This window comes from Chiroxiphia lanceolata, chromosome 1, assembly GCF_009829145.1.
Source record: "Chiroxiphia lanceolata isolate bChiLan1 chromosome 1, bChiLan1.pri, whole genome shotgun sequence".
Classification (NCBI taxonomy): Eukaryota; Metazoa; Chordata; class Aves; order Passeriformes; family Pipridae; genus Chiroxiphia; species Chiroxiphia lanceolata.
The window spans coordinates 92,912,616-92,925,575 of record NC_045637.1 but is presented as its reverse complement, the minus strand read 5'-3'; the positions used below and the strand labels follow the sequence as shown (position 1 = coordinate 92,925,575).

At 42.2% G+C, this 12,960-nt stretch overlaps 1 protein-coding gene and 1 long non-coding RNA gene across 6 annotated transcripts; one reads left to right on the top strand and one right to left on the bottom strand.

The window, feature by feature from the left end:
- The first annotated feature begins 37 nt into the window (after window positions 1-37).
- On the top strand, window positions 38-12,745 carry TPMT (thiopurine S-methyltransferase). Of its 5 annotated transcripts, XR_004359014.1 has the most exons (11): window positions 38-66; window positions 503-664; window positions 1,407-1,499; window positions 2,562-2,694; window positions 3,179-3,231; window positions 7,016-7,090; window positions 7,825-7,910; window positions 8,890-8,934; window positions 10,559-10,685; window positions 11,552-12,634; window positions 12,683-12,745. XR_004359014.1 is itself a non-coding variant. In XM_032698850.1 (10 exons), exons 2-10 carry the CDS (start codon window positions 525-527, stop codon window positions 10,583-10,585), a joined length of 738 nt encoding a protein of 245 aa, XP_032554741.1. In that variant the 5' UTR covers window positions 38-66; window positions 503-524; the 3' UTR covers window positions 10,586-11,335. The 5 variants fall into 5 exon arrangements, 4 of the variants coding, with proteins under 4 accessions (XP_032554741.1, XP_032554750.1, XP_032554723.1 ...); XM_032698850.1 differs by lacking the exons at window positions 11,552-12,634; window positions 12,683-12,745 and adding an exon at window positions 9,685-9,770 and having other exon boundaries at window positions 10,559-11,335; XM_032698859.1 differs by lacking the exons at window positions 11,552-12,634; window positions 12,683-12,745 and having other exon boundaries at window positions 10,559-10,908.
- On the bottom strand, window positions 8,548-12,610 carry LOC116792153. Its single transcript, XR_004359015.1, has 2 exons — window positions 12,341-12,610; window positions 8,548-8,913 (listed from the first exon to the last, which is right to left on the bottom strand). It is a non-coding gene; the product is annotated as an uncharacterized LOC116792153 (long non-coding RNA).
- Window positions 12,746-12,960: the final 215 nt, after the last annotated feature.

Below are 12,960 nucleotides of genomic sequence, written 5' to 3'. Positions count from 1 at the left end.
CTCGTGGGACCTGCTGCCGCTGCCGCCGCCGCCGCCGCCGCCGCCGCCGCCGCCGCCGCCGTGCAGGTACCGTCGCTGCCGCGGCCGCCCGGGCGGGGGGCGCTGAGGGGGCGGTGATGAGCCCCGACGGGTCACCCCGCGGGTCCCCCCGGCTGCAAGCCCCTGGTCCCCCCGCCGTCTGCCCGCGGGTTTCCCGTGAGAGAGAGAAGTGTCGACATCTCCCTCCTCACTGACAGAGTAGGGGGGCTTCCAGATGGGTGCCAGACGACAGGCCAGCGGCCTGGACAGGGCGCGCTCAGCCGGCTTCGCCCCGGGAAACGGGGTCTGTCTGAAGCCATCGGTAGCAAGAGTGTGCTCTTTCGCGTTCTGTACAGCTACGTTGCGATAGTTGCCAAACAGTAATCTCTTAAGATGCACTAAATTTTTGTTCGATTCGAGGAAGTAAGGGCCAATTCCAAACTATGCGTTGGGTGGGGGTATTTTCTTCTCTCATTTTTCACAGCTACTAGCACTCCTTGGAGACGATGGACCACTCAGCGAATGCATCCGAGCTCCTGGAAGGCTCTAATATTGGGTCACAGAAAGAGAGAGTGGTGACTGAGGAGGAATGGCTACAAAAATGGGAAGTGGGTAACATCGGGTTTCACAAGGAACAAGGACATCCGTACGTGACTTCACTCTTCTGCCTAAGCTGTTTTAAGAAATGCTGTGAAATTAATTACTTGACTCATTTGAGAAACTCTTAATTGAAAATGGAACATTGGCAAAAGGAAAATTATTTTATACGGGCACAGCTTGAAACTAAAATAAATATACATATTTTTGTGGCCTACAATTGTCAAAAAAATGACAGAGAAAAGTATTGAAATTAGTTTAGAACTTTTGAATCAGGTTTTAAAACGTGGATAGCTTGGCTAAAAATCTTAAATTTTCTGATGCAGAAGCTTTGCACTGCTTTTCGTAAGTTATGAAACCGAGGCCTGAAAAACATGTGGAGGGCATCGAAGCAACTGCTGTGCACTGGAAAACAGGGACCTAAGAAAGCAAACCTGATTATATAGTCTTTCAAGTCCTGTGTGAGTGACTTGATTGATACAGAAGTTCAATAATCATTCTGTTTAAAAATCTCTGTTATGGCCCTCTTAGAGGTGAGTGGGTTGGTCTGCTTACTTGAAAAGACAAACAGAGCAACCATAAATGTGTTAATTTCTGACAGAAATGAAATTTACTTTCTAAGTAAATTGGAGGTGAATGTTTTTATTTCTAATGGCATGAAGCAGGTTGAGCTAAGAACCTGTGTTGCATCATGCAGTTTGTGTGCTACCTGCCACAGCGTGTAGCACTTGGTGTTTAATGTGTCAGCACAAATACTTGCAGAGTTAAGTAAAATGTGTCTTCTTCTGCAGGCTCCTCCAGAAGTATCTGGATGTTCTTTTAAATGGCAAGAGTGGACTGAGGATATTTTTCCCACTTTGTGGTAAAGCAGTAGAGATGAAATGGTAAAACACAGATTACAACAGCAAAAATCTCATTTGATATGGGGAGGGAGAAGGGGAATTCCCAGCCTTGTACTGGCCAATGGAAATGTGCCGCATCTCCACTGGTAGGAAAGCAGCGTCACTGGAAGCTGAAGGGAGGAGAAAGTTTGGTTTCATTTGCTGGTGTTTTGTATAGTAGCATAAATGGGATGGATAAGGATTAACCTGAAAGTGCTCCTCATTGTCCTAAATTCAGCTTGGGGAATGCTGAATTTATGACAGAGTGACTGAAGTCCTTACCATTGCTGGTTTTGGTAGCAATTCCATCTTAAATTGGTTGGTTGTGCCAGAGCACATTTTCAAGAGACCATGTAGCATATCATGCTGGGAATGTAAATGATTTGGGCTAAATATAACTTCCTCTTTTTTTATATTTGTTATTTTCTTTTTACCGTTTTTTGGCGGAGGTTACTTTTTTAATTAGGGCCTATATAAGCCGGTGGTTTTTTCTTGGAGAGGGTGGCACAAACTGAAAAACTGTGACTGAGCTGCATCCTCAAGGAATCCAGTTAGTCCCAGTTATCAGATTTTATCACAGTTACTACTTTCCAGGCTGACTGCCGGCTCTGACGTATGTTCCTGTTGCACTGAGCTGCAGCAGTGCAGAGGTTACCACACCTCCCTCGCTGGCTGTTCTTGCCAAGCCACAGAGCCAGCTGGGTGGACAACGTGCCTCAGCCTGCCACGGTTCAGAGCAGAACACGTTTCGTAAATGGACGTTTTCTCTGTGTGACCACCTGTTTTCATTGAATCCATAGAAATAAATTAATACTTCATTGAATTTAAATAAAGCCTCTAAGTCCTCGTCAACTGTATGTCAAGGGGTGCTAATTTAAGCTCAGATCATGGAGGGGAAGTGTTCAGTATAATGTAAATGGTCCAGAAAGTCAGGATTAGGCGTACCAGTGCATCCTAAAACCAGGGTTTCCCTAGTCGATAAACGCTGCATGAGAGAGACATATTTGGTAAAGGCCCAACCTGTGGGCCTCGTGTAAACTGCGCACCTCTCTCTTCTGTGTGCAGGCTGGCAGACATGGGACACAGCGTTGTTGGTGTGGAAGTAAGCGAACAAGCACTGAAGGAATTTTTTTCAGAACACAGTCTGCCTTATTGTGAGGAGCCAGTCCCAGAGATTTCAGGAGGAAAAATGTTCCAGGTATGTTCCCTGCATTATCAAATGATCTAGTGTCATTAATCATGCAATGCAGGCATAACTGAGCAAACAAGTTGTTCTGCTTTTATGCCTCTATTTTACTAGTAATCATTCACCTCTCCTGAAGAGGTCTGAAGGGAAGCTCTGAGTTGTAATTTTGGACTGAGAAGTTGTTTGTTTGAACTTACATCTTTGGCCTTCTTTTCTTATGACAGTGAAGCGCTTGATGGAATGTAAAGGGAATGTATTTTAAAATTGGACAGTTGCATGTCTTGATAGGCTAGAACCTCTCTGGAGGGGATAGGAGAGTTACCTCAGTAAATTAAAACTAAAAATATTTCTTACAGTTTTTCCCCATTACACATAAGTGTATATTTAAAAATAATATATGTGTATGTTTTAAGGTATAAAGTATAAATATATACTTATGCATGCATATTTAAAGATAGTTTGCTTATAAGTATTGTTTCCTTCCTTTTCATTGTAGAGTACCTCTGGCAACATTTCCCTGTACTGCTGCAGTATTTATGATTTGTCCAGGTAGGAAAACACAGTGTGTTTTACAATTCTCTATAATAGAACATGCATTAGTACTGTCATAATACTACCATTATTTTACTTGAATCAGACATAAAGATTTGTCAGGTTCTCTCAAAAAAACTCCGATCAACTTGTATGATAAATGTAAATAGCCAGTCTCCAACAGAAACTTAACTCTGTTGTTGACCATTAGGGATGCCAACTAATTATCTTTAAATGGGCTTCTTGTTCTAAGCCATTCTGTGAAAGCTATAGAAAGACATGTTTGCTTTTACAGTAAAACCAAATTATCTTTGACATTATTGATGAATTCTGTGGTGCAAAACACTAGCACTATCCCTTTATCAGAGTAGCTTTGTATAAGTAAAGAGAATATACCCAGAGGTGTCTTAGCATGATAGTTCCCTCCTCTTGCACTTCTTACTCAGACATGATTTTCCCTAGATTATAAGGTTTGGGTTAAGTTTTTTGTGTTGATTTGCTTTTCTTACAAATAACTGTCAGGAACAAGAATTTGTTCCATGTAAGAAGAAGGAGGTCAAGTCTTAATCTTTACTTCAATGGGCTTTCCAGAGCTAGAAGATATACAGGCTTAATGGGTAGTTTAGGACACCAGAACATGGTGTTTACTATACAATCCTTTTTTTTTTTTACCTCAGTCTGCATAAATTGGAAAAAAAGACTGTTCGTTACTAGAGTCCAAAGTGTTTCAGACACTAGAACCTTTACTAAGACTTCTGCTCCTGCAGCTGACTCAATTTGGTTTGAGTAGTGTATGTGTAACTAGGCCTGCAAAGTGAGTGCCTGGGAAAAAAAAGGCTGTATATGAATGTGACTTTGTAGATACTGCCTGATTTCTCCCCTACCTTGCTGCTGCAGTGTAGCTACTGCTACACAGATCCCTATAAATCCTTCTTGCTCTGAGTTGACAAGTTTCTCGGGGATTGCTTAAGCTTCTCAGAAATTTTTGAAAAATTCCATTATAAGTTTTGTAGCAAGTAGTGTGGTGAAACCTGTAACTTCCATCACAACATGGTGGAATTATACTTTGAAATGAACAAAATTAGGTAATTAGTGACAATTTCAGTGCGTGTTACTAGATCCAGTACACAGTTTCTCGTTGACAAAATAAATTGGCAGATTGATGTTTTGGGATGCAGAATGAACTGCATTCCCAAAGCAGTCAGCAGATACCCATAACTAGAAAAATGCACGCACTCTTCCAATTTCTGTGCACAGACAATTTGATTAATTACCCAGTAATTATGGAAATTAAACTTATTTCTCTCTTGCTGAGGTTGGCCTATTAACAGGTCCTTTTGATCTCCATTAGCCTAGCATGCTTTAGAGGAGAACTCAGATGTGCTGTTGACTTTTGTCAGAATGGGTCATTTCATAGACTCTCGCTAGTTAAACAGTAACAGGAATTACTGCTCTTTGTGGGAACTCTGGGATGAATGTAAAACAGTTATACTACACAACCATTGTACCTCCTAATACAATTATGGCTACAAAACTTTAAAAAAAAAAAAAAGTAAAAAAATTGCATTGACTGAAACTACTAAACATTTGCAGAGATAGAAATTCACAAGTCTATTCCTTAAATCCAGTGGGTTTTCCACCAATGTGTGAATTTCTGATTTGTGTGTTAAATTTTGTAAGTTGTAGTAGTACCTAACTACAGATGTGCAGATGGGCGAGGAGCACCCAGATGCTCAGCAAGTCCTGAGATCTGGGCAACCAGGAGATTGGGGCAAGGCCACAGCATGAGCTTGCCTCCAGCCTGTGATGACTGTAGGCCCTGATGAAATCTGTGGGGAGTAGAATACATGAAATGCCTGTATGGAGCCACCGCCACCATTCCAGTTAGACCAGATTAAAGTTGGGAAGAAAAACCAAGTGCAGAAAACTTCAGTGGCTGGCCTGAGGTCATGCAGCAGACTTGTCTATGCAGAGAGGAGAACAGCCTCCAAGCCTCAGAAGATCAAGTTTGTCACCTGCCCCACTAGACTTCCCTTTGTGCTCCACAGGTCCATTGCTTGTTTAACTGTCTCCTTAAAAATCTCCCTTCAGTTAAGGGGGTGGTTATTTAAATTTGCTTAGACTTGGCAAACTTTAAAAGAAGTCAGCACTTAAAAGTGTTATCATGTCTCATCTCAGTAGAGTGGGAAATACAGGATCAGCTTCTAGGTTAGATGCCAGAGACTTAGCAATGCCATTGCAATGCAAATAGCAGTGAGCAGAGAGAAGTTGTCGTGGTTTAACCCTGGCTTGTAGCTAAGTACAACACAGCTGCTTGCCCACTGTCCCTGTCATGGGATGATAGGGACAATCATAAGGGTAAAAGTGAAAATGAAACTTCTGGGTTGAGATAAAAACAGTTTAATAATTAAAAATAAATTTAAAAAAGAAATCGTAAGAAAAATTAAAAAAAAAAAAAAAAACCAATGACCAAAGAGAGAGGAAAATAAAATCCCAGAAAGACAAGTGGTGCAAATGAAAACAGTAGTCCACCACCAACCAACTGATGCCTAGCCAGTCCCCAAGCAGCGACCCCTCCTTCCCCTGCAGCTTCCCTCCCAGGTTTTTTTGCTGAGCATGACAACATAGGGTCTGGAGTATCCCTTTGCTCAGTTGGGGTTAGTTGTCTCAGCTGTGTCCTTTCCCAGCTTCTTGTGCACCTCCAACCTACTCACATCATGGTGTCATGGTGTGAGGAGCAGAAAAGGCATTGATGCTGTGTAAGAGCTGCTCAGCAGCAACTAAAACAGCCATGTCTTATTAACGCTATTTTCAGCACAAATCCAAAACATATCCCCATGACAGTTACTAGGAAGAAATATAACTCCACCCCAGCCAAAACCAGTACACAAGTGAAGGCAGAGGTGGTGCAATTGGACTCTGACACCTTCCCAGTAGGCCAAAAGGTATTGCACAATTCCATGCCATATTTTTCTCACTAAGTAAACCTATTCAAACTTTCCTTAAAGTTATGCAATTTACATTATTACTGCTTTATTATCTAAACTCCTTTTTTAATAATTACCAGAAACAAGGCTCTTCTTATGCCCCAAATATTCTTATCTTAGGGTCACCCTGACTGCTCTTACCACCCCTCAGTAAAGGCACTTCTTGATAGTCTTGCCCACTTGCAGGTTTTGGGTGGTCACTGAAGCCATCTGCCAGCATAACCAGAAGCAAAATTAATGTCCGTGATAGTGTTACACTGAGGCAAACAGCAGTGTAACTTACCTTTTCCAACATCAAACAAATTGGAAGCTGAAGCTAACTGTCCTGGGCATGTAGCTGGGAATTGAGGTGTCTAAAGTTACTGGATGTGCTGAGTTCAATGATAGTAAAGCAATAAGGCACCTTCCTTAGCCTGCATTTGAAATCATGCGTGGGTTTTAGAAGGTGGTCAAAAACTGTTGATGTGCTGAGTACATGTTAGTATTACTTCAAGGGTGACAGCAGGCTGTGATTACCCAACACTGAGACGCGTTGCCTGAATGTGTTAAAGCTACATTCCTTCCTCCCTGCCTTGTCTCAGCACCCTCTAATGATGGGGAAACAGTGACCAGTTCCAGCACCTTTTTACTATCGCAAGGCCACGTACCAGGGAGGTTTTTTGCATTCCAGATCACATTAGTGTGGATCGTGAAAATGCTGCACCATAACAAAAAGCTAGTGGGGAATCTGCATCCTTGTGACTTCACAAAGATATCTGATCAAAGATGAAGATGCCTTTTTACTATTTTTAAGCCTTTTCCTTATCTCCCTGTAGCTCAATAGTTGGCAAGTTCGATGGAGTTTGGGACAGAGGAGCTCTTGTAGCTGTGAATCCATGTGACAGACAATGGTTAGTAAGTTACATTGTTATTGTCTTTATTCTGCTGTATGCAGTGACAAGTTTTTCCTCCTGCCACTTGTTGATGAGTCCTCTTTCGTTTAAAGGACTAACCTACACAAGTTTTTCTCTACCGCAAGCATCTGCTGCAGTCGCAGAGTGTCATACTCTAGATTTGTGAACTTCCTTCAGGAAGCCAGTCTGCCTCTTGGTGGGAAAATATGTGGTTTGTTCCAACCAATTAGAAGCAGAGCTGCAAGTCTCATCTGAATTCTATTATTTCCCTTTCACCACATCTGCTTCTCTTCTCTGTGTTCTTTTTCTTCTCACTTCCCTTGATTCCAAATTTTCGTTCTTGCCTATAGCCAACTCAAATTTAGTTTGAACCTACTCCCATGATCTTTTAATTAGATACATAATCTTGAATTCACAATAATTTTAAAAGATCAGTACTGTATTGTGCACTGTATTCTAGACTGTGACAGGTGAATACGTGGTTTGTCTGTTAGTTTTGAGTTGAATATGCAAAAAAAAGGATAAATGCTTGTTTGTGAGGAGTAAACATAACCCTTTGAGGTTTTCCATGTGTAGCATGAATTTCATGCTCCTGAAATTCAAACTTTGTTTAGTCTTTGTGCAGTTCAGTTCAAATGCACAGAAGTGCATGTTGCCTCTTTTGTTGAGTATTTTGAATGCTATGCTTGAATGCTTTACAAAAATAATAAAGTATAACTTTCTCCTTTTAGCTATGCCAGTTTGATGATCAGCTTAATGGAGAAGAATTCTTCTTATCTCCTTGTTACGGTTTCATATGATCCAAACAAACACAAAGGTGAGAGCTTTGTGCTGTTCACATTATGATTTTGTGTACTTTAATACAAATTGTAGATAGGTGTAATATATATATTTGTATCTTCTCCAGCTTTGTTAGCTGATCGCGCCAGTATAACTGTATGTTAAAAATTTTAGATGTTGACCAAGCTTGAGACTAAATTTGGGTTCTCTCTAGCGTTCAGACATGCTAAGGGTAAGTTGAGGACAGACATGGTATATTAACAATAAAATGAAACTGGAAGTGTGGCTGTGACAATGAAGCTGGAAGTGTGAATGCTTAGTAACATCCTGTCTGGCCTCGGGAGCTTGAAACACTCCCAAGAACATCAGCTTTGCGCTGTTTACCCAATGCTTGCAACCAAATGTGTTGCCCATATTGTGCCTCTCTCCCAGCCACTACCATGCTCTGAATATACTTGGAAGAGGTGGAATTTTATAAAATCATAAGGTATTCTTTCCTTTTATATTATATACTGAAGTGTGAGGTATTTTAAAAGATTATATTTTTGTTAATATTAACACACAAAAGAAAGAGATTTCTTGCTGCTTTTGGGCCCCTCAACATAATTATCCCTGAAAAAATTAGATCTTGTTTTCATAGGCAACAATAGTTTAATTCATTGCTTTCCCTCTTGCATTGTTCAACTTTTAGCTTTAATTATGCCATTGTAGTATAAAGAGATTGTAGGCTAGATTCACACAGCACACTGAGAGTGTTGTATCCACGTCACATTCATGATTCCCTGGTTGTAGCTAGAGATGATGCAGCAGCAACACCTGAAGCTGTCTGGTGGCCCACCAAGGTGTCACAAGTTCTTGGACATGTTGTTTTCTGGTTGTTGCTTATGGTGCTACATCCTGGGGCCCAATTACAGGCCAGGTGTTGTGAGTGAAGGGGCTGGCTCTCCCACTGCAGTGTAAATGTTTGTCTTCTTCCAGCGTCTTCTGTCTGATTAGCTTCACCCCTTTTTTTTCAGGCCCACCATTTTATGTTCCTGAATCTGAAATTAAAAGCTTGTTTGGTAAGTAATATTTCAGCTAACCCTTAGGAATTTTTTCCAAAATGAGTAAATGTGTTTATATGCCTCTACCTTTATATGCCTGTGACGAGTGATACAGTCATTTGCTTCTTATCTAAGGGCTGGAGTAATGGAAAAATACCAGGAAAAATAAATACCATTTAGCCACAGGGATTTTGCAGTCAAGGAAAATTCTCAGCTCTCCAAAGGCTATGAAGAAAACCCAAGAGACAAGGAGATTCTTGTCTCCCTGTGGTATCTTTTTGTTCTCCCAGGATTCATACTGCACTCAGTGATCTTGTAGATGCTGTCTTAGTCCCACTTGACCATTTTGTCTTTGTCTGCACCTCATCAACCAGCTACATCTTCTGCTGTACTTTTGTGACAAAGAAAAACAAGTAACATGCTACACAAAGAAAATGCTAAAAACATACGACTCAAATCCATCAAAATAATGAATGTTGGAGTTATGGTAGGATTTTAATTTTAAAAGTTCCTTCTGGTATGCTTTAAAATTGCACTTTTAAATTTACAACTTTTTGAGACTCCTGCAGTGTTTGTGTGCAGTGAGTCATTGGTAAAGACAGTTGCATCCCAGTGCAAAAGAGACAGATAAGTTTTCTCAAGTGCCTTTATATCATTGCGTTAAGGACTGTAAGGAAATCTGTGGATAAGATTTATTTTTTTTCTGGAGAGTTTTCATTTTTCAGTAACTAATCATTCACTAATTTGTTACTCTTTCCTCCTTTTCAGGCAACTGCTGTGAAATTCAGTGTCTTGAAAAAGTCGATGACTTCTCAGAAAAGCACAAACAATGGGGATTAGATTATTTTCTAGAGGTGCTATATATGCTAAAGTTTGTAGCTTGATTAAAATTAATTAAAATAACTTGCCTCCCATCTTCCTTTTATTTTTATCTCACATTTTAAAATGGGGCATTCTTAAAGCAGGCTCTAGTGTACAGAAAAATACCTGTGGAACATTTTTGTCCGTTTTTCTTACCAAGTCAGCTCTTCTACACAGCTGCCTTCACTGCCTTGATATGTGCACAGATTTTCTTAAACTCCATGCACAAACAAGCATTATTAAAGTATATCTTTTTCTTACATATCAATTCAAATCATCTGAGCTGGGAGAAAGAAACATTCCTGTTCCTTTTTGGCTGTTGCCACTGTCTGCCCAGCACTCTGTGGATCAGCCTCGTCAGCTGGCAGCCCTGGGAGCAGTGGCCAGCTCCTGTTCAAACACTGTTTTCTGCAATGCTGGCCTTGCACCAGACCGGGCAGCTGGGCAAGAGAGGTGGGAAACTGCTACTTTATGTCCCTGTTAGTTGTGAATGTAAGTCCAGTGAAGAGCTGGCAGTAAGCAGGCAAGGCAAGGCAGCAGCTGCCAAGGGGGAATTACCATCAAGCAAGGAAGACTGGAGGGAAGCAAACTGGGTGATAGTAAAGGGGAGAGTATGAGGAGAAAATGTCCTGGCAGTTGTTCAAAAGTGTGCTGCTCCCTCACTCAAGAGCGCAGCTATGAGCTGGCAAACCAGCACAGGGCTTGTAGGGTGAGAGAGTTCAAAGAGTGCCAAGTGAGCTGTGACTGTTATTACTAAGCCATTTTCCATCATCTTTGAAAGGTTGTGGAGAACAGGAGGGGTGCCTGAGGACTGAAGAAAAGACAGTGTCACTCCAGTCTCCAAAAAGGGCAAGAAGGTGGACCTAGGAGCCTGCACGCCAGTCAGCTTCACCTCAATCCATGGAAAGGTGATGGAACAACCCATCCTGGGTGTCATCTCTAAGCATGTGGAGGAAAAGAAGGTTATCAGGAGTAGTCAACATGGATTCACCAAGTGGAAATCATGCTTGACTTATCTCATAGCCTTCTATGATGCAATGACTATCTGGGTAGATGAGGGAAGAGCAGTGGATGTTGTCTACCTGGACTTCAGCAAGGCTTTTGACACTGTCTCCCATAACATCCTCATAGGTAATATCGGGAAGTGTGGGTTGGGTTAGTGGACAGTGAGGTGGATTGAGAACTGGCTGAATGGCAGAGCTCAGAGGGTTGTGATCAGTGACACAGAATCTAGATGGAGGCTGGAGCAAGCGGTGTTCCCAGGGCTCAGTACTGGCTCCAGCCGTGTCCAGCTTATCCATCAATGACCTCAATGAAGAGACAGAACATACCTGCAGTAAGTTTGCAGATGATCCAAAACTGGGGGAGTGGCTGACACAGCAGAGTGCTGTGCTGCCATTCAGCAAGACCTGGACAGGCTCAAGATCTGAGCAAAGAGGAGCCTAGTGAATCTCAGTGAAGGCAAGTGCAGGGTCCTGCACCTGGGGAGGAATAAGCCCGGGCATCAGCACAGGCTGGAAAGTAACTCTGCGGAGAATGACCTGGTGGTCAACAAGATAGACAGAGTAACTGGAGTGCTCTGTCCAGTTCTGAGCTCCTCAGTACGAGAGAGACCTGGACATACTGGAGTGAGTCCAGCAGAGGGCTATGAAGATGCCTAGTGAACTAGAGCATCTCTCTTATGAGAACAGGCTGAGAGAGCTGGGATTATTTATCCTGGAGAGGACAAAACTGAGAGGAGATCATTAATGCTTACAAATATCTTTAATGTCAGGTGTCAAGAGGATGGGACCAGACTCTTTTCAGTGTTTCCCAGCAACAGGACAAAGAGCAACAGGCCCAAACTGAAACACAGGAAGTTCCATCTGAATATAAGGAAAAACTTCTCTACTTTGAGGGTGACAGAGCACTGGAACTTCTCCCCTTTGCAGCTTGTTTTGAAAGGAAAGTATGATTGCGATGTAATGTATCATAATTCATCAAGAATAGAAGGCAAGTAAAAGCCATGAGGTTTTTTAGACTGTTGTAGTCCTAGAGCTGCAAATGGGTGTAATGATTTTAGCACAGCAGTCCTCATGCCTACAGCCCATCACAACACTCGATATTGCTTGTAGATACTCATGTTTCAAGGTCAGGTCGACAGAGAGAAGAGATGTAGCCAGCAAGCCAGGGCAAGCTCAGAGCTGTTATTTTTGTATGTTTTCACTTCTGGTCACTACCGCAGCTACCAGGATAAAGTATCTCCTTTCTTTGAATCCAGAAATTTTTTTTCTAGATGCAACGTGAGAGCTGCTGAATTTTATCTCAGACTTCCAGACACATGATAGCCTCAGAAGGCCAGGTGCTTGACCTGAGGCTGCTGCATGCTCTGTGATGTCCTGTGCAGGACTCCCATATGACAACCTGGCAAGAGCAATGGCACGTGCCAAATGAGCCATTTTGGGATGTGTAAGATGCCTCTGCCATGTGTGTACCCTGCAGTTACTCTGACAATACACTGTAAATACACCTTGCAGAACAAGCACACGCTGTTCATTGTACCTTACAAGACGTGTGTACTTACTTGTCTGAGAAAGGTGTCACGAGTGATGAATGTAAATATTTTCATTGTGTTTTCTAAAGTTTTCCAGAACAGCAAGAGAAATCTGATGAAGTGAAGATGGTCAGAGGGATGGAGCACCTCTCCTATGAAGACAGGCTGAGAGAGTTGAGGTTGTTCAGCCTGGAGAAGGCTCCAGGGAGACATTATAGCGCCTTCCAGTATCTGAAGGGCCTGCTGGAGAGCTGGAAAGGAACGTTTTACGAGGGCATGCAGTGACAGAACAATGGGTAATGGCTTCAAACTGACAGAGGATAGGTTTAGATTGGATGTTAGGAAGCCATTCTTTAGTGTAAGGGTGGTGAGACACTGGCACATGTTGCCCGGAGAAGCTGTGGATGCCCCATCCCTGGAAGTGTTCAAGGCCAGGTTGGATAAGGCTCTGAGCAACCTGGTTTAGTGGCAGATGCCCCTGCCCATGGCAGGAGGGGTTGGAACTAGATGATCTTCAAGGTCCTTTCCAACCATTCTATGGTTCTGCGAAGCTGTGGCTTACTTCCTTACTCTGGCAGGGATATAAATAGCACTAGCAGTGGTGTGGTAACCTGGTAACTGGATGTCTGTGAGGATCTGGTGGATATATG

What these genes read in the sequence shown, in the direction of transcription:
- TPMT (XM_032698832.1), top strand. Translation starts at nt 525, where the DNA reads ATGGACCACTCAGCGAATGCATCCGAGCTCCTGGAAGGCTCTAATATT. An exon ending in CACAAGGAACAAGGACATCC is followed by an intron (nt 665 to 1,406) that starts GTACGTGACTTC and finishes CTTCTTCTGCAG; the next exon opens with GCTCCTCCAGAAGTATCTGG. An exon ending in AATCCATGTGACAGACAATG is followed by an intron (nt 7,091 to 7,824) that starts GTTAGTAAGTTA and finishes TTCTCCTTTTAG; the next exon opens with CTATGCCAGTTTGATGATCA.